The sequence below is a fragment of the Somniosus microcephalus genome, chromosome 4 (genome assembly GCF_052327205.1).
Source record: "Somniosus microcephalus isolate GS21.2 chromosome 4, FLI_Smic_1.0, whole genome shotgun sequence".
NCBI classification, from domain to species: Eukaryota; Metazoa; Chordata; class Chondrichthyes; order Squaliformes; family Somniosidae; genus Somniosus; species Somniosus microcephalus.
This window is the reverse complement of record NC_140990.1, coordinates 224,269,112-224,296,209: the sequence shown is the minus strand read 5'-3', so window position 1 is coordinate 224,296,209 and position 27,098 is coordinate 224,269,112. Positions and strand designations below refer to the sequence as shown.

Sequence of the window (27,098 nt, the reverse complement as noted above, 5' to 3'; positions counted from 1 at the left end):
TTTGAATTTGTTGTTTATATTATTGATTAAAGATTGTTTTTTTGTGTTTTGTTGTTTTTAATAAAGATTTTCGACGTGTTGTTTTAATAAAGATGTATGTGTACCAAGTGGTGCAGGGGTGTTGGACCCTCTCCATGCTTGGATGTGTGTAAACGACTGTAATTATTCTATGTATGCTTGTGTACACTACATTTTTACAGAATGGGAAATGCAAGTGTCGTGGGTATCTTAGATAGGTAATTGCAGGGGAAGATTGACTATGGAGGGTCGGAAATTTTGCTCACCTTGTCAGGATGATACTTAATGCAAGTTTAGTATCAACAGGGGGGAGTGTAGGGTTCTCAAAATTCCCACATTCCCCAAAAGTTATGAATAAAGGGGCCCTGCATGGACAAGTTGTTAAAAAGGGTACCCAAAATGGCTTCTGTAACCTCATGACCAAAAGTACAGGGTTTTAAAAGCAAGGCCCTGCAGAACAGACAGGCATTTTTCAAACCTGAAATGAAACTTAAAATGCATGAATCTGTGAAGAGACTTTGTGGAGCCAGACACCTAAAGCAAACACAGAATATGCATTCATTCGCCTTGAAACAGATCAAGTTAGAATGGGCCTAAATCGAGACCATTAGGTTTCTGCATATGTAATCGGTAACAGCTCACAGGTAGCTGACAAGTCAGGAAACCCAATTAAGTTTCATAAATAACAAACAGCCAGGACATCGAAACCATTAAACACAGAGACAACCACTCCAGAAGTCATTAAAGTAAATGGCTGTAATCATTTTAAACGAGCCCGCCAAAAGTTAGACAAAGGACTGACCTGATTTGGCGCGCATATATGGAATGAAGAATCAGGTATAATTGTAGGCCCATCGGTAGTGATTGGTCTCTTATCTCTCTTGACTCTTACTCTTGCCTTTGTTGCTTGGCCTTGGCCTGCTGTCTCTTGTTCTCGTGCCCTGGCCTCGTGGCGGGCCCTCTTCTCTCTCCCCGCACCGCTCAACACCAAGGACGCCCATTACACCGGGGCTAAACGCGGGAGGAGAACGAGACCCGAATTCGAAAACACACAGGCCACAAACGGGCAGATGAGACGAGACGAGACAAAGAATACGGTAAACCGATAAAGGCAGAGAAGGGCAGCGGAAAGATGCGTTGGGGGCCAAATGCCTAGTTATAAGCTGGCATTTGATGAATAAACTGGCGTTCGAAGCATGGGTAGTAAAATCAGTTTAACAGTGTAAACCCCCAACCGAGCCCCAACCGTTTTAAAAACTCATCTGCAACTAAACCGCCCGAGGAAGGAGAGGACGAAGACACGACTCAATGACGACATTAGCTGAGGAAAAGGAGGGTGATTTGCACAAACAACTTCAGCGCCACGCCGTGACCACATGGCGACGAAGTACCCCAAAGGACAGCAAAAGCGGACCCCAAACTCACAACCGTTAAAGTCAACAGGTTTCGAATTGGTGAGCATGAATTCCTGGCCCCTCATAGCTTAATCTAATTAGGTATAGGGGGTGGGATAAGGATAAGGGGATTTTTAATGTATTAGTTTCCCTCGATGTGCCGTGTGTTCCCCATTCCCAAAATAAGTGTATTAATTGTATATGCCTGTAACTATACCAGTAATTCTCAGTAAGATTGTGTTTTATTCAGCCTTTTAATAAAATTTTGGTTTTTCTTGCACCAAACCACTTGTCTACTCGATTTTCTGTATCGCCGCCTGTACCTAAGTCCAGTGTCTAGAACTCAGGGGTGTGGGAGCGTTTCGAACCGCTCAGAGACAGTCAGCGGCGAAGCTGACTGGGCACACAGCCACCCCCTACAAGACCTAAACAGTAAGGGTGCTCTCTAAGTTCAGGGCCAAACAGTTTCAAAGAACCTTCTGCTCAGAGGAGTGCATTTAGCTCGTTAACAGGGACAGTGAGGTGTACTTTGTTATTTTCTATGTTACAAGGAATATTACAGAAATAAGGTGAGATTTACTAACGTGTTACTCTGCTCATTCAGTAATTGTTTGTAAAATAAATCAGCTCATTGATTTATAATTGACCTTGTCTCACTGAAGTGGTCATCAGACAGCCTCTCAGAAGATTGGAGAAGCGCACAGTGACATGTGCAGCAATACAGTATCCACTTCATATGATGAGGGGTCCCACTGTTACGGCCTCCGGGTCATGCTATTGCGTTACTAGACATTGGGCAGTAAAGGTAAACTCCTGATCATAAGGGGCATGGGATTCACTTATGGGAGAGACCAGTGATGCTAAACCCAAGCAAATATCTAATGCAGACACATAATTTGTAACCAATGTACAGACTGAATAACATTGGGATGCAGTGGGAAAGTTGTGGTGCCAGAGAATACTGCAGAACCACAATGTCACAATAAGGAAAACCTACATAACTTGCTTTTGACTTGTGAGTTAGGTTTTGCCCACTCATGCAATAAACTGTGCACTTTACTGTTCCATATTGTGTACCATCCATCTCTGTATTCTAGATACGCCTGAAAGACATGGCTTTCTGACAGTTTATAGTTTATAATGCCACTGATCTTGAAGCATGTTATATTTCCAATCGGTTGTTGTATATATTTTATAAATGATAAAACTTTTGTCTCTGATCTGAGTTGACCTGTGGAACAAAGCAGAGAATTCATTACTGCCTCACCATTCTCAGATCGATCCACCCAGGTAAAAGTAATGGCACCATCCCTGCTGCTCTCACTGAACCGCAATAAAAATGTGCCAGATGGTTTATCCTTCAGCAAAGCACGTTCCTTCTCCTTACTCACAAATCCCACGATGTACCTGAAGAGACATGTGTCAAGCATGTTGAATTTGGACAAGTTTACATAATGGTATTTCACTCCGCACTGATTAAGGGTATTTCTCTTTTAAAAACATTTTTTGTGCTAATTTTGTTCCCTTTACTCCCTCCTTTCCTGAAGATGTTGAGTCTAGTTGAGGTATGGTACCATGGCTGCTGGGAGTCCACTGATAACTTGCCCAACTGACCATTCTTCATATATGAGCCTAGACGATCAGCATCAAAAGGCTTTCTACATGGAGGACATCACAACTGAGTTACACGCACTTTCCAGCAGGAGCTTATGGACAATCAAGAACAGAAACTCTAGCTGGCTTCTCCCTTCCCCAGCCATGGGTACTGAGGCCATGCAACCAACTGCTGCCATGGTTTTGAGATCAGCTAAAAGCACAGACTGGGAATCAAAGCTGTGACGCTCCTACATGGCAGAGGGCTAGTGCTGCTTTGGACACTATGGCCTAGAAATTGCATCATGCTCAAACTGGGGCACGAGCCCAATGCAGCGCATGATGCACATGCCTAATGAGTCCAGTGGCAGGTACACGGCAAATCAGTCTACTGGCCTCATTTGCTTATTACCGACAAGCCGCAGCAGCAGTCAATGCCACAGAGACAGCTTGCCAATCCCGGGGGGACAGCAAGATCAGCCGGCTGGGGGTGGAGGGGAGGCAATCAGTTGGGGGTCAAGCGGTGGACCGACAGCAGCCTGCAGATTTGATGTGAAGCAGGAGGATCACTCCTGCTTCTCCCGGCTCCACAATAAAGGTAAGCAAAAAGTTCAAACTCACCTTTCCGGTAGCAGGCTTCCTCGGTCCCTTTGAGGACTGCTGGTTTGGCTGCTAAGCAACTGATGAAACTGCATGCTGCGGTCATGTGCAATAAAATTTAGCAAAAAAAGGCCTGAAACAGGGGTTAGGCCCCCGTTTCACGTATGCAAACGGCCCGACGCCTGCTTCAGGCACACACCCTGGTCTCCTGCGGAGGAGCCTTAGCCAATATGGCGGGCGGTGCACTTCGCCACATCCCCCCGCCCCCCATATTGAACCCTTAGGCGCCCGTTATATGCCTGTAAAATGGGCACAGCGCAATCCAATTTCTCGGCCTATACTTACCCAGTCGTCCAATCTTGTTTCAATCTTTCCTATTAGCAGTAGTACAGAATAGCTATAGCATATTTTATATTGTGGAGCCTAAACAAGATTGTACTTTTAGAGCAACGGAGTCATCACGGCTGTGGGACCGAGGTTGTAAGCCTCCTTTCTCCGCTGGTTGAAATGGCCTAACATGAAATAATTGACCTAATTACTAACACGTGGGTCCACAGAACAATACAACCCGTACTTTGCACAAACTGCCACTAAATTATCAATCTTACTCAGACAATAAAGAATGTTAAGATTGGAAGTGGTAAAGTTCACAGAGGTGAATTACTGCGGATGAAATTTGTCTGGGGCAGCAGTGCAAAACAGGCGATAGCGAATTAAAATCGGGCGGAGTGTAAAACAGGCTGCCTATTTTGTCACGCTCATTTTGCGCTACCACCCATCCCCATTGTATCTTCTTTCAAGGTTGACATTAGGACCCATTGCTGGAGCAATGTAAATTAAACTTCACTCTCCATTTGTCCTGTGCTATACCTGCCCTGACAGTGCTTGACACTGATGCTACTTGCCAAAAGTAGAAACAGGTTATATTTCCTGCACTTATAACTTTCACTTTGAAGAATGCACAAAAATATTACACTTTTGGCAGGGGATGAGTGGTGGGGCAGCATGTTGGAAATAAAATTTTGCTCTAGGGTGATTCAGAATAGACTTCCCTATTTGTGTTTCCATTAATAAATTATAATGATAAGCATGAATTTTCAAAGATAGACTCATCAGACTTAGTGGAGGAATGGCACTATTAGTAAAGAAAGAACTTGCATTTATATAGCGCTTTTCACAACCTCAAGAAGTCCCAATGCACTTTACAGCCAATAAAGTACTTTTGAAGTATACTCACTTTTGTAATGTATGGAAACACGGCAATCAAATTGCACACAGCAAGTACCACAAACAACAATGAGATAAATGACCACATTGTCTGTTTTAGTGATGTTGGCGGAGGGATAAATGTTGGCTAGAACACTGGGAGAATTCCTTCAAATAGTGCCTTAGGATCTTTTACATCTACCTGAGAGAGCAGACAGGGTCTCAGTTTAACATCTCATCTGAAAGAAGTCACTTCCAACAGTGTAGCACTGAAGTGTCAGTCGAGAATGTGTGCTCAAGTTTCTGGAGTGGAGTTTGAACCTATTACCTTCACTTAGAGGCAATAGTGCTACCACTGAGCTAAAGCTGAGACTGCATATTTTTGTAAGAAGCAAAGTTTGTAAGATGACGATTGCTGATATACTCCTTACATTCAAAAGAAATTTAAGGCATGAATCAAGAAATCATAGTCTTAGCATCAGACAAAATAGTCTTGCGCATTTTTGCCACTACTGATATTATCAATATTGTGCATTAGCCGTGGCTCAGTTGATGGCACTTTTGCCTCGGAGTCAAAAAGTTGTGGGTTCAAGTCCTACTCCAGAGACTTGAACACAAAAATCTAGACCTACACTCCAGTGCAGTGCTGAGGGAGTGCTGCACTGTTGGAGGTGCCGTCTTTCAGATGCAATGTTAAACCGAGGCTCTGTCTGCTCTCAGGTGTGTAGTGTATGTACCTTTAAGACAGAACTACTTTTACAGCTCCTGTATACTGTAGTACCGGCAGTGACCACACCTGTATATAAGCCTTGTGCATGCCTCTGTACCCCCAGTCTTGAGACTACCCTCCTCCAGTAAATACCTGTTTATTGTTTTGTACAGCATCCGTGTGGTTATTGAAAAACATCATACTCTCAGAATCACGGATCTAACAAGGTGGACGTAAAAGGTCCCATGGCACTATTTCGAAGAAGAGCAAGGGGAGTTATCCCCGGTGTCCTGGCCAATATTTATCCCTCAATCAACATCACTAAAACAGATTATCTGGTCATTATGACATTGCTGTTTGTGGGAGCTTGCTGTGCACAAATTGGCTGCCGCGATTTAAGTTTATGTCACATTCATTTTTACAAGGTATTTGATAAAGTTCTGCAGCTGAGACTTTAGAGACGAGGATACATGGAATTAAAGGCCAATTACCTAACTGGATTGAAAACTGGCTTGGTAATAGAAAATAGAAAGTGATAAGGAATGGAAAAGGCTCTATCAAATGGACACAGACTAATGGAGTTCCTCGGAGACTATTCTGAGCCCTCGGATATTTATGCTACCCGGAAATGATATGAAGATTAGTACTTCCATAAAATGTGTATTGTGGCAGGCAAGTTGCAAAGGGGCTGGTTTGACAGGATGCAAAGGGATCTGGAAAAAAATACATGGGCGGGCTAAGGCATTGAAATTATCCAGGTTGTTAGTAATCAAGGGTAATCAAGTAGTGGGATGCATCTTAAAGTCATTTCATTATAAGTCAAACAGGTAGAATACTATACAACTCATAGTTAGGCCACATTAGAATGTGCAGTTTTGGGCACTCTACCACTGATGTATTGAAGAAGGCTCAGGGAAAAGTGACTGGCAAAAAGAGGATTGAGAGCGCACAGGAACCAGGCATTCCCATATTAAAAAGGCATGGATAATGTATAAGCAAGCAGCTTATTTAATTTAACATCAGAGAACTAGAGAAAACAACTGTAAAAGTTTCAAGGGTCTAATTCTTTTTTCTTTTGCTCAGAATGTATTAGACATGCAGTCTAGATTTTCACTGAAAGTTAATGCGAAGGTGATTAACTTCTTTAGAAATGAGCTGGATGAATATCTGGTTAAGAATTGGTTAAGAATAGGTAAGGTAAGAGAAGGTTTTAAGAATAATCACAGACACCAACAGTCAAATACTAGTCAAGTAGGTTTGAGTCCAACTGGGACCATGGAAATGTCACCCGTTGAATGTAACTGATCAGGGTTAAATAATGTAGAATTGAGGTTAGCAGATTCAAGTGCCAGATTTCTAAAATGTTAAATGAAATCTTACTTGCTACATTTCAGGCTGTCCCATATAGCAAATGAAACAAATGTCTCTCTGTTGAGTCGACTAACTCTAGTAATCCATACTTCGGCATTACTGCTAAACCAGCACTGCACAAAAAATATTTCTGTAGTAGCCATCATTATTTATTTTTTATTATAATTTGGGATTTTAGTTACCCGTCTATCCATAAAGCCAAAAGGTGTTTCTTGATGAGTTCCAGGATTCCATCTAACCACAACCAGAAACTGAATCTATTAGGGAGATTCTCCTGTAAATAAAGCAAAGACAATTACCAGAATGTGTAAAAGTCGCACACAGTGGTTCTGGAAATTCTTGAAGTTTACAACTACTTTCTATAGAACAGGAGACAGTTTATGTGTGTGTGTGCGCATACACCTGCAAAAGTTTATTACAAAATTAGGAATGAAACATAGGCACAAACACACACACAAAAAGGTGCCATTCACTTTCTTTGCTTAGTGTTTTTCTAACAATGCTTCCAAAACTACAATAATTTGCATTTATAGAGTGCTTTTAACATAGAAAAATATCCCAAGGTGCTTCACAGTGGTGTAAGGAAAAAAAAAGGAACACCGAGTGAAAGAAGCAGATATCAGGAGAAGTTGGTCAAAGGCTTGGTCTAGCAGTAGGTTTATGAGTCTTAAAAGAAGAAAGGGAGGTAGAGATATGGAACGGTTTAGGAATTCCAAAGCATTGAGCCTAGAAGGCTAAAGGCACAGCTGCCAAAGGTGGGGCAAGGGAAAGGGGGGATGCACAAGAGGCTGGAGTCAGAAGAAGAGAGTTGGCAGGGTCGGGGGTGGGGGGTGGAGGCGGGTTGGGGTTGCAGGGCTGGAGGAGATCATAGAATTAAAGAGAGACGAGGCCAAAGAGAGATTTAAACACGAGTTGGGAATTTTTAAGTACCGGGACCCAATGAAGGTCAGTGTTAACAGGGGTAACGATGAGCCGGACTTGGTACAAGATAGGAAACTCACAGTGGAGTTTTAGATGAGCTGTAGTTTACTGAGGGTGGAGAATGTGAGGCTAGTCAGGGGAGCACTAGAATAGTTGCATCTGCAGGTGACAAAAGCAAGGATGAGGATTTCAGTGGTAGATGTGCTGAGGTGGGGACAGAAGCAGGTGATGTTACAGAGGTGGAAGTAGGCAGGCTTAGTGACGGTGATGTTGCAACAGTTTAAAGGGACTCTATAAAAAGTGTTATATAGATGTCGACAAGCAACGTAGGAATGAAGAACTATGTTGCCAGTCATGCATCTGTAATTTCCTGAAAAGCAAACCAATGGAGTTTATACTTGGAAAAAAACATTCAGGATCAGTTTTCTTTAACAATGTTAAACTAAACTACATACGGCAGTTTTATAAATTTTCATTTTGTACAACATTTGGATTTTTTTCTGCTTTATGTTATCAGATTATGTCTGACAGTTACATATTTTAATCTGATGTCACATGACTATACTGTTCAGCACAGTTGTTCACAGTTCTTCCTGTTACACCACAGTACTAGATGCTCCATACCAACGTGCAGTAGAAAAGAAAATGCTACAAACTAGACTTTTCATGAGTCCATGGAAGAATACTCTAGTTGGGAGACAATACTTGAGTCATAAACTAAAAAAAAAATGGAGAAAATTTATGAATGTAATGTGTTATTTTGCTCATTAACATTGCAAAAATTTACTTCTGTTACTCAGCCAATTTTGGAGTTTGGATTTTCAATTTGGGTCAATATAGTGGTAGATGTAAATCATTCAGTGAGGTTTTAGGTAAGATTTTGAATCAAAATTTATCATGAGTGGCACAAGATAGTCAAGTAAACAACTTAATACATTTTACTGGACATAAGCTTTCAGAATCATACAGAACTAATCTTCTTAATTATTTTCATTGTTTAACTTCATTCTTAGTCTAATCATACTCCTCACTCTAACCAATTTTTTTGTACACCAATTATTTTACATCCAGAAGTTGTTGAGTGATGTATGAGAGAAAAAGTCCTTTTATCAGATTTAGTTAAGAAAATGAATCCTAACATGAGGAAAGTGTTGGGTTTGGATTTTTGGTACCAAAAGATATTACCAGGAAATTATAAAGGATTTCATATTTACTCCGCTTTCTGGCTTAGCAAAGTTGGACAACTGTCTCACATCAGCTACTGATTCACATGATTCTGAGGAGGAATGAGAAGGACTGATTTATCTCAAGAAAACATAGCCTCATTTGAATCACTTTTGTATTCTATGAATTGGAAACAACTCATCTGAAGATGTAACATTTTAGTTTGTTGGTGCATTAGTGTAGTGAGCAATGAACATGTGGGATGTGCTTAACATTTATTTCATCACAAAAGAAACGTGAAACATTGAACACACCTATTAATTTTTAATTACACGCCAATGTTCAAAGGAGGAGGATATTCTGTTGGGTAGGATTATCAATGCAAAGTCTGTGACAGACATCAGCTAAGTACATCTCAGGCCTCCCACCTAACACGAGATGTGTTTCTGGGGGTTGAGAAGGTGTTAAGCAGTAATACAAATAATGCTCTCTTGATTGAAGATCTTTTCTAAACTATATGGGTGCGATATAAAAAGGAAAGTAATTTGCATTAAAAATACTTTACCAGAGAGTATCGTGCCCCTTTGAATAGAAAGGAGTTGTGAAAAATGCTACGTTTATGTACAGTTGAAAGGAATAGTGTACACAGCACTACAATATGAAAGTAGCACTCTACAATTCTGGGGAGTAGATATTATTGAGATTTTTATGTTCTAAGGGATAATATCATGGCGCATGACACTAGCAAAACAAAGTAAAGCACCAATCAGGCATTGAATATTATGTCAATACAGGTTAAAAACACTACTTGCCTTACAGAATTTATTCCATGAAACGTGGCAATCATTGTAATTCAGCTGTTGTCCTGGAAATTATTAACATATCAAATTAATATGTAAAAGCAGAAGTGAATATAATTTTCTGAAAACATTATTAATTCTAAATAGCAGAACTGCCCATTCCTGTTGTCGATTGTTCGAGTCGCTGCCAGTCTGCTACTTGCACTCGGTTTAAAATCCATGCTTTAGACTATCATTAGAAATATCAGTGAAAACATCCTGTGTACTGTGTATAGTAAAATCATAAATGAATTTTTATAAACGATTTTAAAATTTCATGGATATCTTCCATCAGTGTACTACAATTCCTTTGTAATTCATCATCCAAAAAAAAAATCACATTTACTAATAAAAGATCCATCTTTAGTTGGAAAACACTGTTCCAACTATTCAAGGAAGACTATTCTCTTTAGTTTAAAATTCACAGAAATATTTAATAAAACCAGAAAATGCTGGAAATACCCAGCAGGTCAGGTAGCTTCTGTGGAGAGAGAAACAGAGTTAACACTGAATGTTAACTCTGTTTCTTTCTCCACAGATGCTGCCTGACCTGCTGAGTATTTCCAGCATTTTCCATTTTTATTTCAGATTTCTGGCATCTGCAGCATTTTGCTTTTGTCATAGAAATGTTTCTTGGTTATCAAGGATTGCACTGTTCAGTGCAAAACCAGGAACCTGGAAGCATGTATTTATCCATGGCACATTGTCATTTTTTTCCCATTTCCTTTTTTAGGTATAAAGGCTTCAAATGCAAGCTGTCTGCAGAATGTGTATGCTTTTTGACACTGTGCTGGTAGTCGTATAGCAAATGAGGAACACTTCACTTGCTAAATAAATTCCACTGTTTTCAATCATTTAAATTTACCACAAATATCCCCCAGCAAAGTTCTCACTGTGCCAGATCACGTGAAATGTTTTAGGCTAATAATTCCTACAACCTCAGAAAAAGTGGTGTTGTTTTCAAAGACTATTTTCCAATCCCTCTGTTGATGGGGTTTACCACCATACAGGTATTAACTTGCTTTAGAATCTCTGCCAAAACAAGCGTATATAGTTGAATTCACTGAAAGCTAGCTTTCAGTAAAAATCTAGACAAATATGTCATATCCTCAGCTGCTGTTCACAAGTATGAGTTTATCATTAGTGCGGTGGAAAACCATTTATAGAACATCATTCAAACTAAAGCTTTGGCAGATCTACAAACTCAGCCTTCTTTAGTGGGTAAGTTTTACCATTTTTCAGGCAGCCCACGAGATGGTACTCAACTGTTCCATCATGGGAGGGGAGCTAAAATTAAGTAGTGTGTCAGCATGGAAAGGTAAAGTACAAATTTCATATGCATTTGCTCGTGAGATTATGAACATAAATGACAGTACAGTAGACCTTAGTTGTTACATGTTACTTGGTAGCCAGCCAAGAATGTGTGCGTGTGAGTGTGTATTGCGATATGTTGTTGGAAAGTCCTTCAGTGAACAGTATTTCTTTCCTATATATAATAGAGAAGTAAAGGAAGATGAATTATTTAACCAAAATAAAGCCAGCATAGCTTCATAAGGAACATTTTGATACAAGAATAAAGGTCAAACCAACAAATTCCAAAATGACTAATTCACCAACTAGTTGTCAAAGACTACCACTTAAGTAGCACAACTTTGTGATGTGATAGCTGAGGAATTTTCTTAAAAGTAGCCGTAGGGGATAAAACTGCCATTGCAGATTGGCCACCCTTATAGAAACCGCCTGATTTTCATATCTATTGATTTTCAGTGAATAAATAAGTTGAAAGATTTAGTGTACACAAAATGGATAGTCATGTGCCACTTAACAATGGAACACATTCACCTATCAAGACGAGTGCTGCAATCAGTAGCCATGCATTTAATTTCAGTCAACAGTCGTTCCTTTTGTTAAATATCATGCACTTCGCAATCAAAGAACACTTGAATAACCTGTCTGCTCTACACAGGTGTTGTAGAATTTGTAAAGAATAAAGGTCTGTGCAATTTAAAATCTAGGCCAATATAAAAGCATCTGGCAACATCATTTTTGGTCCCAGTGATCTACTATTTAATTGTCACCTTTTGTGCCTGTGCCAGGCACTCGAATTTCTACGTTATTTCATGTACTGGATGTGAGCAAAATCTAAATGAATGAATACATTACTACATGATTTAATTACAAAACTTAGTGAAGATTTGAAATTAGCCAACAATACAGACCATATCTGTAAATAAGATAAATAAGTGAAGAATTCACATTAAATGACTAAACTTATTTATTTAAATAGGTTTTGTGTTTTTCACATCCCAGGACTATTTTGCTAGTAAATAAACACAGACTGAATGCTAGTTGACATATTTTACCTAATAAGAAATTAACACTGGTTGATATGTTATTTAAATAGGGCAATGCTGAAGCTCACCTCTAAAGGGTGCTCATTGACAGTTCAAGTGTGATCTAACATGTCATTACTACTAACATATGATTTCTTTGATTCTAACTACAACAGATTATTTGGCAAGTCAGAATTAGATAAATACTACAGTTCAAGAGGTTTACATGCTATACTTTAAGAGGATTTGTACACTGAGGTTGTATTTTAATCTTCATAGGGGAAAAAACAAGAGTCATAAAATAACAGGTTAGACTTATATACAAAGTAAGAACTCATTGAGGGCTTCACGTCACAAACAACAAAATGCATTATGTTCTCCTATCTGCCTATCTGTTATTTACATTAACATACCCAGTACTGTAACCAAGAATGATATAATTGGAGGAATTGTGACTCCTCCCAACTGATATTATTTCTCCCTTACTTGTTGCCAGACCAATACAAGACAAATTTAAGGACAGGGTGATGGTGTCGCGTTGGAGAATCTACCCCACCACCATGTGGCAAGGCATCCAGTCCATCACTGACTACAAGAGCAAAAACACCAGCCCCCCGGTTAGCGATGCCTCCCTTCCGGAGGAGCTTAACAACTTCTACGCTCGCTTCGACAGGGACAACAGGGAGCCGGCTACCAAAGCCTTGCCACCCCCGGAAGACCAGGTGCTCACTCTGTCGACCTCCGACGTAAGGGGTGTTCTACGCGGAGTGAACACACGAAAGGCTGCTGGACCGGATAGCATCCCTGGACGGGTACTCAAGGAATGTGCTGATCAGCTGGCTGATGTCTTCACCGCCATCTTCAATCTGTCATTGGCCCAGGCAGTAGTCCCTACATGCTTCAAGACCGCTACCATTATTCCTGTGCCAAAACAAACGGCTGTGACGTGCCTGAACGACTATCGACCTGTCGCACTCACACCCATCATAATGAAGTGTTGAGAGAGACTGGTCCTGGCTCACATCAAAGCCAGTGTTCCCGCCTCGCTTGACCAACACCAGTTTGCCTATCGTGCAAACAGATCAACGGAGGATGCAATCACAACTGCTCTACACTCTGCACTGAATCACTTAGACGGTAAAGAGACCTAAATCAGAATGCTGTTCATAGACTACAGCTCAGCATTCAACACTATCGTCCCCAACAAGCTGGCCACCAAACTCCACACTCTTGGCCTGAACACTTCCCTCTGCAACTGGACCCTGGACTTCCTAACAAACAGACCCCAGTCTGTCAAATTAGGTAACCACACCTCCCCCCCCCTGACCCTGAACACGGGGGCCCCACAAGGATGTGTGCTGAGCCCCCTCCTCTACTCCCTCTTCACCCACGACTGTGTGGCTGTTCATGGTTCCAACACCATCATCAAGTTTGCGGATGATACCACGGTAGTAGGCCAGATCACCAACAACGATGAGTCAGCCTACAGGGAGGAGGTCCAGCATCTCGTGAAGTGGTGCGCCGATAACAACCTGGCCCTTAACATCAAGAAAACCAAAGAAATCATTGTGGACTTCAGGAAGTCTAAAGGCGGAAGTCACAACCCCATCCACATCAATGGGGCTGTGGTGGAAAGGGTGGACAGCTTTAAGTTCCTCAGAGTCCACATCACGGAAGACCTCTCCTGGTCCCTCAATACCTCCTCTCTGGTGAAGAAGGCCCAGCAGCGCCTATATTTCCTAAGGAAGCTGAAGAGATGTAACCTGTCACCCCTGATCCTCTCTAACTTTTACCGCTGCACAATAGAGAGCATCCTGACGAACTGTATCACAGTATGGTATGGCAGCTGTAGCTACTATGACCGGAAAGCCCTGTAGCAGGTAGTCAAAACTGCCCAACGCATTACCGGCACCCGGCTACCGACCATAGAGCACATATACCAGAAACGCTGTTTACGGAGGTCACGGTCCATCATCAAAGACCCTACCCACCCCAGCCTGTTCGCCCTCCTGCCATCTGGGAGACGCTACAGGTGCATTCGCACCCGTATGACCAGATTTAGGAACAGCTTCTTTCCCAGGGCTGTCATCCTACTGAACTCCACAAATAAACTCTAAAGCCTGCACATCTGCCAATGCACTTTATTATGGTTATGTTTATGTTAATGTATTACAAGCCAAATGTATGTTGAATGTTTAAATGTCTTAATCTAAATGTACACTCTCGGGAGCCGCAAGCCTACATTTCGTTGTACTGCACTTGTGCACTAACAATGACAATAAAGTTGATTATGATTATTATGTGCTGATCTCAGCTGCAGTGCTGTGAGCAGAGACCAGGAATCTTGTGGCAAGGGTAGGGAAAATTAATGGGAAGCATTCATCAGCTTGTTGCAAATGTAAGTATTTGGGGAAAAAGGAATGTCATGCCCTCATTGGAGGATAAATACTCTCAGAAATTAATTTAAAAGATCGCCGGTCACTGTTACTCCATATCCCTCATTACTTATTCTCTGGCTAATTTACATGTTAACATGTTTCTGTTTTATTTTGCAGGTGGATGATTATCTCCTCTCTTTAATGCATCTTTTGGTTCCCACTTGCCTTCTTGTCAGCATTTCATCTCCAACTTTTTGATGGTTAATCTAATGCTCATTTTAAAGTGTAGTACATTGGTGAATACAGCAGGTGGTGTTTGTTCACCGACCTTTCAATGAAGCTGAACATTCAACTTGAACCTTATAATTGGACATTTGGGTTTTATTGCTTCCTGAATTGAAGTTAAAAAAAATCACTGACTCATCAAAACTGAAACAGAAAATGTTATAATCAAAAATTCTGGATTAAATCAGCAAAACACAAGAAATAGGAGCAGGAGTAGGCCATTTGGCCCTTCGAGCTTGCTCTGCCATTCAATAAGATCATGGCTGATCTTCTACCTCATCTCCACTTTCCTGAACTATCCCCATATCCCGTGATTCCCTTAATATCCAAAAATCTATCGATCAGTGTCTTGAATATACTCAACGACTGAGCCTCCACAGCCCTCTGGGGTAGAGAATGCCAAAGATACACCACCCTCTGAGTGAAGAAATTTCTCCTCATCTCAGTCCTAAATGGCTGACCCCTTATTCTGAGACTGTGAACCCATATTCTAGACTCCCCAGCCAGGGGAAACATCCTCCCTGCATCTACCCTGTCAAGCCCTGTAAGAATTTTGCATGTTTCAATGAGATCACCTCTCATTCTTCTAAACTCTAGAGAATATAGGCCTAGTCTACTCAATTTCTCCTCATAGGACAATCCCCCCATCCCAGGAATCAGTCTGGTGAACCTTTGTTGCACTCCCTCTATGGCAAATATATCCTTCCTTGGGTAGAGAGACCAAAACTGTACACAATACTCCAGGTGTGGTCTCACCAGGGCCCTATATAATTGCAGTAAGATGTATTTACTCTTATACTCAAATCCTCTTGTAATAAGGGCCAACATACCATTTGCTTTCCTAATCGCTTGCTGTACCTGCATGTTAACTTTCAGTGATTCGTGTACAAGGACACCCAGGTCCCTCTGAACACCAACATTTCCCAATCTCTCGCCATTTAAAAAATACTCTGCTTTTCTATTTTTCCTACCAAAATGGATAACTTCACATTTCTCCACATTATATTCCATTTGCCATGTTCTTGCCCACTCACTTAGCCTGTCTATATCCCCTTGAAGCCTCTTTGTATCCTCCTCACAACTTAAATTCCCACCCAGCTTTGTATCATCAGCAAATGTGGATATATTACATTTGGTCCCCTCATCCAAATCATTGATGTAGATTGTGAATAGCTGAGGCCCAAGCACTGATCCTTGCGGTACCCCACTAGTTACAGCCAGCCAATCCGAAAATAACCCGTTTATTCCTACTCTCTGTTTTCTGTCCGTTAACCAATCCTCAATCCATGCTAGTGTATTACCCCAATCCCATGCACTAAGTTTGTTTAATAACCTCTTGTGTGGCACCTTATTGAATGCCTTCTGAAAATCCAAATACACCACATCCACTGGTTCCCCCTTATCTATTCTGCTAGTTACAACCTCAAAGAAGTCCAACAGATTTGTCAAACATGATTTCCCTTTCATAAATCTGTGTTGAGTCTGCCTAATCCTATTATTATTTTCTAAGTGTCCTGTTACCACGTCCTTAATAATAGATTCTAGCATTTTCCCTACTACGGACGTCAGGCTAACTGGTCTGTAGTTCCCCGTTTTCTCTCTCCCTCCTTTCTTAAATAGTGGGGTTATATTTGCTACCTTCCAATCCGCAGGAATTTTGGAAAATGACAATAAATGCATCCACTATCCATATAGCCACCTGTTTCAAAACCCAAGGATGTAGGCCATCAAGTCCAGGGGATTTATCAGCTTTCAGTCCCATTAATTTCTCCAGTACTATTTTTTTACTAATACTAATTTCTTTCAGTTCCTCATTCTCGCAAGAGCCTTGGTTCTCCACTATTTCCGGGAAGTTTTTTGCGTCTTCTTCCATGAAGACAGACACAAAGGTCGCGATTTTGCCGGCACTCGGAGGGCGGGTTTGGAGGTGGGTCAGAGGTTAAATTCGATTTGATTGACGGCAGGTTTGGAACCCGTCGTCAATCAAAATCGAATTTAACCTCTGACCCACCTCCAAACCCGCCCTCCGAGTGCCGGCAAAATCGTGGCCTTTGTGTCTGTCTTCACAGCTTTCCCTAGTGTCGGGTCCCTGATTTGCGAATGGACCTGACACCTAGCGGTGGGAAGCGGATTAAAGGCAATTACCTGCCTATTAACAGGTACTTGTCAGTAGTTTTCAGCCTCTTTTTGGATTTTTCCGCTTCTGGGTCGGGTTTCCCGACGTCCGGACACCACGCCAGGTATGTGTGGCATGTTGTGAGTCTGCTTTAATGTTTGTGGAATGATGACAGCTGCAGAAGTGGTGTGAAGGATCCAATGTTGCACATGGTGAGTTTCAGAGCAAAGGAAATGTTGGTTACTGCATTTTTTAAACATTTAAAGATTTATTTAGCTTGCCAGTTTTTAAATCCAACTATATGTCCAGTGCCACCTCATTGGGAGAACCTCTCTCACTAGTGACAGATCGCTTCTGTCACCTCACCTGCAGCTGCCATCTATTCCAGCATATAGAGGAAGTCATTGGAGAGCCTGGATGCAAGAGTTCACCTTTATGCAATGATTGACAGTCAATGTTGTCAAACACTGAGAAATCAACTGTCAAAATAAAATTGTGCGTGGTCCCTTTAAGGAAACCGGCAGATGACGCGTCATCAAATGATGTCATCAGGCCCGCTTCCTGTTAATTGGCCAGCAAGCCAGCAGGGCGGGCTTAACAAGGTCAATCAAGGGAAAATCACATCTATGGAGCGGAGGCAGCTGGGGTTGGGACTGGAATCTGTCCCGCACCCATCCCAACACCGCTGACAAAATCATGGCCAAAGTATTTGTTTCATTTCTCTGCCATTTCCTTATTCCCCATTATAATTTCTCCTGCCGCAGCCTGTCAGGGACCCATATTTACTTTCACTAATCTTTTCCTTTTTACATACCCATATAGAAACTTTTACAGTCTGTTTTTATGTCTCTCACTAGTTTACTCATTCTATTTTCCCTTTCTTTATCAATTTCTTGGTCCTCCTTTGCTGAATTCTAAAATCCTCCCAATCCTCAGGCTTACTACTCTTTTTGGCAACATTATAAGCCTCTTCCTTTAATCTAATACAGGTAGACTATCCTTTATCCGAAAACCTCGGGACCAGCCGTGTTTCGGTTTTCGGAAAATTTCGGATTTCGGAAGGTGAGTCGGCGGGGGTCCGCGTCGGCGGGGGTCCGCGGGGGGGTCCGCAGTCGTGGCTTGTCCGTCGCTGCTAGCCTGGAATGCAATGAAGTTCCACATTTCCACCAACAGGTCGTCGTGCTCGGTCGGAACAGGGGCCGGCACCGCCGCGGGCTCAGAGCTCTCATTGCTTTCGAGCCTTTGGAAGAGAGTCAGGTGGTTCCGCGGGGGGGTCGTGCGCACGACTTACGCTGACCCTCTGCTCAGCGTAAGTCGGCGGGGGTCGGGGTCGGCGGGGGTCCGCGGGATCGGGGTCGGCGGGGGGTCGTGCGCCACTCTGGTCATGTCGTGTGCACGACTTACGCTGACCGAAAAAACCTTCGGTTTTTAGAGGGTTTCGGTTTTCGGAAGTTCGGATAAAGGGTAGTCTACCTGTACTATCTTTCACTTCTCTTGTTAGCCACGGTTGGACCACTTTTCCTGGGACCACTTTCCCTGTGGGGTTTTTGTGCCTTAAAGGAATGTAATTAATTCTTTAAATGCTAGCCATTGCTGGTCTACCAATATACCTTTTAATGTAGTTTCCCAATCTACCTTAACCAACTTGCCCCTCATACCTATGTAGTTTGCTTTGTTTAAATTTAAGACCCTAGTTTCGGACTTAACTAAATCACTTTCAAACTCAATATAAAATTCTATCATATTATGGTCACTTTTCCCTAAAGGCCTCTTTACTACAAGGTTATTAATTAACCCTTTCTCATTGCACAATACTAGATCTAAAATAGCCTGTTCCCTAGTTGGTTCCTCAATATACTGATCTAGAAAACTATCTTGCATACATTCCATGAATTCGCCCTCCACACTATTACTGCAAATTTGGTTTGCCCAGTCTATATGTAGATTAAAATCCCCCATAATTATTGTATTACCCTTGTTATATGCACTTCTAATTTCCTGATTTATAGTCTGACCTACATTACAACTACTGTTTGGGGGCCTATAAACAAATCCCACCAATGTTTCTGCCCCTTGCTGTTTCTTAGCACCACCCAAAATGATTCTACTTCTTGATTTTCGGAGCAAAGATCCCTTCTCTTGTTACGTCCGTGTATAATCAGACACAGACTGTGGAGAACGGTACAAACGGTGTTTACTCAACGTGGCTCAGACTGCAACTGATCTGTACAAATTACTACTCAACGTTATATACAGGTGTGGTCACTGCCGGTACTACAGTATACATGAGCTGTAAAAAGTAGTTCCCCCCCCGTTAAAGGTACATACATTACAATTCCTCCCCTATTAGATTATCAGTACCATAACACTCATTTAACAATTAAATATCAAACTAATTACAATTAACACTTTTAACATGCAACATTAGCTGAAAATAGTCTATTTATAAATTCAGCCTTTGGGGAGGCTTCCTGATCCTTTCTGGATAGCGCCTTTCCTGAGTGTCTTGCTCTTGGTGCGGAGGCGATTCTGGCCCCCTGTCGTCGGTTGGTTCATCAGCTTCCAATGCTACTGTTTCTGGGGTAGATGCTACCTGTACATCGGGTTCATCACCAGGTACGTATGGGCGAGGCATGGGGTTGACTTGTTCCTGTGAATCTAGGATCTGGTCAGCATGGCGTCTCATGATGCTCTCCCCAACGTCCACTGTGTACATTAGGGGGCCCTGCAGTGTGCATATCGTTCCTGGCTGCCATTTTTCTGTTCGGCAGTCGCGGGCCAAGACTGGTTGCCCTACATTGAAGCTCCTTGTTGGCTTCTCATGGATGTGCTGGAATTGCTTACTCTCAACATCTCTTCGTACGTTTGGTCTGAGCAAATCCAGGTGAGATCTTAACCTTCGGTTAAAGAACATCATGGCTGGGGCCTGGTTGGTGACTGCATGTGTCGCATTCCGGTAGGCGAACAGGAAATTGTCCACCTTGTGCTGCAGCGGAATGTTGTCATTGTACATAGCCTTTAGTTGCCTTCTTAAAGGTTTGTACGAACCTCTCAGCCAATCCATTTGTGGCTGGATGATACGGGGCAGATGTGTAATGCCTTACCCCATTCTTTTTCAAGAACCTCCAGAACTCTTTGGACACAAACTGTGGTCCGTTGTCAGAGCAAATCTGTTCTGGCAAGCCATTCCTGGCAAAAATGGTCTGTAGAACTGCAATAGTTTTCTCCGTGGTGGTGGAGGACATTTTGATGACCTCAGGCCATTTCGAGTGCGCATCCACGGCTATTAAAAACATCGAGTCCATGAATGGACCAGCAAAATCAATATGCACCCGTTGCCATGGAGATGAGGGCCACTCCCATGGGTGTAGAGGGGCCTGTAGTGGTGCATTTTGGACTTTCTGGCATCCTGAGCAACTCTTGGTCAGGTCCTCGATTTGTTTATCGATTCCCGGCCACCACACATAAGCCCTGGCTAGGCTTTTCATTTTTACCCCTCCCAGATGACCCTCATGAAGCTCATTGAGCACTCTATCCCTTAACTTGGTTGGAATTACCACTCGGGATCCACATATCAAGGTCCCCCGGCACACTGACAGCTGTTCTCTCCTTGTCGAGAATGCTGGCAACAGTGAGTCGCCATGTGCTGGCCATCCCTTCACCGTCAAATCATATACCCGAGACAGTGTCGGGTCATTTCGGGTTTCCTTTTCGATACAAGCGTTAGTTACCGGTAGGTATTCAACTATAGTCGAATGGAATATTTCGACAGGATCCACTGCTGGTGCTTCCTCCGCAGTGGGCAGTGGCAGGCGTGATAGCCCATCAGCATTTCCATGCTGTTTTGTGCCCTTATATTCAATCTCATAGTGGTGCGCCCCTAGAAAAAGTGACCATCTTTGTAGTCGTTGCGCAGTCATCACCGGAACGCCCTTCTTTGGATTAAAAATGGAGACAAGAGGCTGGTGATCAGTCAGCAAGGTGAATTTCTGCCCGTGCAGATAGTGATTGAACTTTTTCACTCCCCACACTAGGCTGAGGGCCTCCCTGTCAATCTGGGCGTAGTTATGCTCGGCTGAGGTTAGTGATCGTGATGCAAAGGCTATTGGCCTCTCTGAGCCGTCCGAGAATTTGTGCGACAGCACCGCTCCAATGCCGTAGGGTGATGCATCACATGCCAAACGAATTGGTAATGCTGGGTTGTAATGGGCCAATACCTCTTTCGATGTGATTAGTGTTTTGCTCTTCTGGAAAGCTCGTCTACATTCGTCACTCCACTTCCATGGCACCCCAGTTTGCAGTAGGGTGTTCAGTGGGTGTAGTATTGTAGACAAATTTGGCAAGAACTTATGGTAGTAGTTTACCAGCCCGAGGAACGACCTCAGCTGCGACACATTTTCCGGTGCTGGAGCCTTGACTACTGCCTCAATCTTCTCTGGGGACTTATGTAACCCCTCTTTATCGATAACGTGGCCACAATACGAGATCTGTTTTCTAAAAAACTCACATTTGGGGCGGTTAGCTCGGAGCCCATATTCCTGCAATCTAGTGAGCACCTGCTCCAGGTTGGCAAGGTGATCACTGTCATTTTCGCCCGTGACCAGGATGTCGTCCAAATAACACTGGGTCCCTGTGATCCCTTGCAGGACTTGTTCCATTGCCCTCTGCCAAATAGCCGGAGCTGATGCTACCCCGAATACCAGCCGGTTGTATTGGTAGAGACCTTTATGGGTGTTGATTGTGAGGTATGTTTTTGATGCTTCTTCTACCTCCATTTGCAGATACGTCTGGGCCAGATCAATCTTAGTGAAGCATTTCCCTCCAGATAGCGAGGCGAAAATATCTTCAATCCGCGGAAGTGGATATTGTACGGTGTGAAGGACCGGGTTCAGTGTTACCTTAAAGTCCCCACAGATGCGAACCTTCCTTGGTTCCCCAGGCGTGCTGCTCAACGACTTTTTCATCACAGGGACGATGGGTGTAGCCCACTTGCTCCAGTCTACCTTGGACAGTACACCTGAACGTTCCAGACTCTCCAGCTCTGCTTCGACGGCTGGGCGGATCGCATAAGGTACCGGTCTGGCCTTAAAAAATTTTGGACTCGCGTTTTCTTCAATTTTAATCATCGCTGTCATGCCTTTTAGTGTTCCGAGTCCTTGCTGGAACACTTCTTTCGCGTCAGTTAGGATCTTTGACAGTCGCCCAGGTGTGACGTCGTCATCCTTTTTGGCAGCCACAGTCAGTGCCTGTATGGAATGCCAATCCAGTTGTATTTTCCGCATCCATTCACGTCCCAGTAATAGTGGTCCTCCATCTTGCAATACATACAGGTCTAGTTTTGGTGTTTCCTAACCATTATATATAACGGTCACCCTTATTTTTCCTTTGGGGTAGACTTTTTGCCCCGTGTACGTCTTCAAAATAATTTTTGTGTCTCTCAAGGGTATGTCTGAGAATAGCCGCTCGTAGTCCCGTCGGTTTATGACTGTTAGGGCTGATCCTGTGTCCAATTCCATCTTTACCTGGACTCCTGCTATCTTGAGAGTGACCCAAATGGTTCGGTGATCCTCCGTTGTGATCACATTATGTAGTTTCAGACAACTCAGTTCCCTGCTTTCGGAGTCGTTATCACTCTTTTGTTCGTCTGAACTATTCTCCGTTATCTTATGTGCCTTCTTGTACTTTTCTTTGGTCGGTTTCTTATTGCTGGTTTTCTTTCCCGACCTGCAGACTCGTGCTATGTGTCCTACTTTTCCACACTGTCTGCACACTTTGTCTTTGAACCAGCAATCATTCTGGTCGTGTGTTGCTCTGCTGCAGCGATAGCACTTCTCTGTTCCATATGACATTTCGTTTGTGCCATATTCTTGCGGTCTCTGTTGTATCTCTGCAGCGCCCCGTGCTGCTGCTTCATATGATACCGCAATGCTGAAAGCCTTTTCCAGCGTAAGGTCCTTTTCAGATAAAAGCTGTTTCTGGGTTCCTTCACTTTGAAGCCCACACACAAACTTGTCCCTTAAGGTATCTGCCAGTCCCGCTCCAAACTGGCAGTGTTTCGATAGTTTGCGCAGTTCTGTTAAATAATCAGCATTGCTTTCATCCTTATGCTGGTTCCGTTTGTGAAACTTGAATCTTTCTGCTATCAGCAGCGGGGTGGGGTTTAAATGTTCCTTTAGTATTGTTACTATGCCTTCAAAACTCTTTTCCATTGGCTTCGTTGGGGTTACTAGATTTCGCAATAACCCATACGTCTTTGCACCCATTAAATTCAACAATACCGACGCTTTCTTGTCATCTGACACCTCATTTGCCTTGCAGTACACCTCTATTCGTTCGACATATGTAGTCCAATCTTCGACTTCATTGTCAAATGCAGTGATACTGCCACTCTTTGGCATTTTGGGTGTGGTTTAAAATGGCATCTCCCAATGGCTTAAAATGGCATCTCCCGCGCTTTCCTTCCTCCCCCGCTGCTGTCGGTTCTCGTGGCAATGGCGGCGCCCTGTAGGTTTCGCGCACTTCTCTCTCCCTCTCTCCGACGCTGCTCGGCCCCTGAACACCAGCTGCGCCCTGTGCGCTCTGCCCTCTCTCTCTCTCCCTCGTCGACGCTGCTCGGCCCTTTGCTGTGCCGCTCGGTCGGGCTCTAGCCCGCCGCTGTCCGGGAAGGGTCTGCGCACTACCTGTTGCCAGCCCGTTTCGCTGGACCACCTCGACTGGAAAGCCAAGCCTGGCTCTCGACAGCCTCCCCCGCAATTCTCGAGTCTGTGCTGGATGACTGGGCGGTTGCCCATGGTCGATGCCCGAGTCTCTGGCCTTGACCTCCAATCCACTGATCTCCAGGAACGAATCCCCGGGAGGTGATGCAGAGTTGCAGGTAGGTTCGAACCTGCCTCGTCGCCAATGTTACGTCTGTGTATAATCAGACACAGACTGCGGAGAACGGTACAAACGGTTTTTACTAAACGTGGCTCAGACTGCAACTGATCTGTACAGATTACTACTCAACGTTATATACAGGTGTGGTCACTGCTGGTACTACAGTATACATGAGCTGTAAAAAAATAGTTCCCCCCCTTAAAGGTACATACATTACATCTCTCTACTGTCTTTATCTCATCGTTTATTATCAGGGCTACCCCTCCTCCTTTTCCATTTTGCCTATCTCTTCTAAAAGTTAAGTATCATGGAATATTTAGTTTCCAACCTTAGCCACTTTGCAACCACGTCTCTGTTATGGCTATTAGATCAAACTTGTTCATTTCTATCTGCGCTATTAATTCATCTATTTCAACAACTTTGAAAGAAACAGAAGATTTAAGTTAAATAATGAAGGCTTACAACTGTCTTTACAAAGTGTAATGGTAAAATGAATGAATGCACCTTACAAGCTGCATCCTGAGCAGCTCACCCCCCGCCATGGGACTTCATTAGCCATGCAGATGATTGAAGGTGTGCTCCACAAGAAATCTTGGCAGCAATTTTAACCTGGGTCCTTGGTCAGCCCACCTGCTCGAGGCTGCTGTAATATTGGGTGGCCCGGCCTCCAGGCTGCAAGAAGGTAAGTAAAAAGTATGGGGAAGCAGAAGTGGACCATGATGGTTTTGTGGAGCGTGCAGGAGCACGCCTGCTGCTTCCGGCCCCACAAAAATTAAAAAGGAACTTACCTTTGGGACCCCCTTCAGCCGTGCATTGGCTGGAGCATTCACGGCACAAGATCCACCCTGTTCAGACCAAAAATAGCAACTGGGGTCCTGTGTGTGTCATGGGATCACGATTAATATTTTAAATGTGCCTACCGCCTGACCCAGGGGGCCACTCCGGCCGACCAGCAATGAGCCCGGGGAAACATTGCCACGGCAGCAACGAAGAACTAAGTCATTGCCTACAATTTTCATGGGAGGCCTGAAATTTCAGCCCATTCTGTTTCTCTTTGCTGATTCTAACCATGCAAATTGTCGTGTGCATTGGGATGTGTCAGCTAAATCCAGTTAGTCTTTTATCAAGTGATTGATTTTTTTTTTTACCTACCCAGCAGCTTCTCTGCTAACATGTTGAGCTGGTCAGAATTCAAACCTCGTCCCACGTAAGAGGAGAACTGCCAACTCAGCACCTCTGAAAGCTGACTCCAAGTGGCAGTGGGAGGATTGGTGAACAAAGCCAAATTCTGCAAAATGCAAGGTACATAACAAACTTAGCAACTCTTGGCTCAATATACTGGAAGAAAGAAAGATGCTGGAAATACCCAGCAGCTCCATCAGCAAAGAGAAAAGGCAAATTAACATTTCTTGTGTAACCCTCTGTCAGAACTGATAAAGGTTCTGTTGAAGGGTTACACCCAAAATACTAATGTCACTTTTTCTTTATAGATGCTAGCCGGGTATTTCCAGCATTTGCAGGTTTTTTCCGCCATTCATACAGTTTGTCTGTTATCAAATCTATCTAACTGAAGTCTCTTGTAAAAATCCATATACTGTCAGTTCTGTTCAAGTTATTGGTCAGACCCCAAAGTATTGTGTGCAGTTCTGGTCAGCTAATCACAGAACGGATGTTCATGCTCTCGAGAAGGTGCAGAGCAATATAGAAAATTCCAGGCATCAAGAATATAGAGGAAACTGGCAAAATTGACAGAGGCTAATTATTCATTATTATGAAGGGTTCAAGGACATATCCAAATTGAGACATTTAATGAGAAGGGAAGTCAGTCAAACTTTTTTTACCAAGAGGTTTATGGAGTTGTGGAATAAGTTATTAGTGAAGGCCACTGTTATAGACAGTATAAATAGGTTAATGAGATAATAGGAACAGGAGTAGGTCTTTCAGCCCCTCAACATAGAAACATAGGAGCAGGAGTAGGCCATTCGAGCCTGCTCCGCCATTCAACGAGATCATGGCTGATCATCCAAACCCTAGCACCCAGTCCCTACACCGACAGCCATCCCACCCAAGCCCTATCCCCGTAACCCCACGTATTTAATCCCCCCTAACACTAAGGGTCAATTTTTATCATGGCCAATCAACCTAACCCGCACATCTTTGGACTGTGGGAGGAAACCGGAGCACCCGGAGGAAACCCACGCAAACACGGGGAGAATGTGCAAACTCCACACAGACAGTCACCCGAGGCTGGATTTGAACCCGGGTCCCTGGCGCTGTGAGGCAACAGTGCTAACCACTATGCCACCGTGCTGCCTGTTCTGCCATTCAATCAGATCATGGCTGATCTGTATCTCAACTCCATTTACTTGCCTTTGATCCATATCCCTTGATACCCTTTAATAACACAAAATTATCACTCTCAGTCTTAATTTTTTTAATCAATCCAGCATCTACAACCTTTCGGAGTAGAGGGTTCTAGATTTCCACTACCTTTTGTGTGGAAAAAGTTTTTCCTAATTTCATTTCTAAATGGCCTAGCACTAATTTTAAGATGATCTTGCTGGGGAGAGATATGGGATTGAGAGCTATGATGGGAACACAAGGGTAGGCGAGATTGATCTGTGTAAAATGTATGCGCTTGGTTGGGCCTAATAGACTTTTCCTGTTCCTAAAAATTTGTATATTCTTTATGCACATGTAGTATAAGTCTTGTTAATTAAAGAGTAACATATTAAAAATTATAAATAAGATTTTTGATGTGCAACATTATAGCAGTCTCATTATTGCTAATATATTGGTGATATATCTAGAATGAAATCAATATTTCATCATTTTGAAGGTAAGAAAATGTAATTAATACGGATGAAGTACTATGTCAGTAACCATTTCTCAGCCAACAGGAGCCAAGATATTAATGCAAATCAGTGAACATGTTCACTTGGAATTTCCACAGGGGCTTAATGATTGGCTGAACATCCAGGGAAGTAATGTTTCTCTGGGGGGTTGTGATAATTTCCTGCCAAATTTATGGCAGATTATTAGGAGAAGCCTGCAGAAATTCACAGCTGTTGTCTTCCTTTCTATAGTGGAAAGTTTACTTTTTAAAAAAATGTTTCACCTTGTCTTGTTGAATGTGATTAAATCGGGCCCCAGCTAACAAGTGTCCGTACATTATTTTGATGCAGATTTATGCTCATGTACATTCATCTCTTTTTTTGTAAAAAAAAAGATAAAAAAATAAAAGTTACCTTTTCCATGTCACTAACTCCCACTAAACATAATATGCATGAATGGA

General features: G+C 42.9%; 1 protein-coding gene across 1 annotated transcript in view; it reads right to left on the bottom strand.

Moving 5' to 3' along the window:
- Positions 1-27,098, bottom strand: part of LOC147120229 (signal transducer and activator of transcription 4-like) — a 178,686-nt gene that overhangs the window by 35,444 nt on the left and 116,144 nt on the right. Inside the window, exons 17-20 of the mRNA XM_085985850.1 lie at positions 24,956-25,091; positions 9,789-9,841; positions 7,074-7,165; positions 2,680-2,819 (exon numbers count right to left, since the gene is read on the bottom strand). Of these exons, the coding sequence (XP_085841976.1) occupies positions 2,680-2,819; positions 7,074-7,165; positions 9,789-9,841; positions 24,956-25,091 (421 nt within the window). The remainder of the gene's footprint in view (positions 1-2,679; positions 2,820-7,073; positions 7,166-9,788; positions 9,842-24,955; positions 25,092-27,098) is intronic.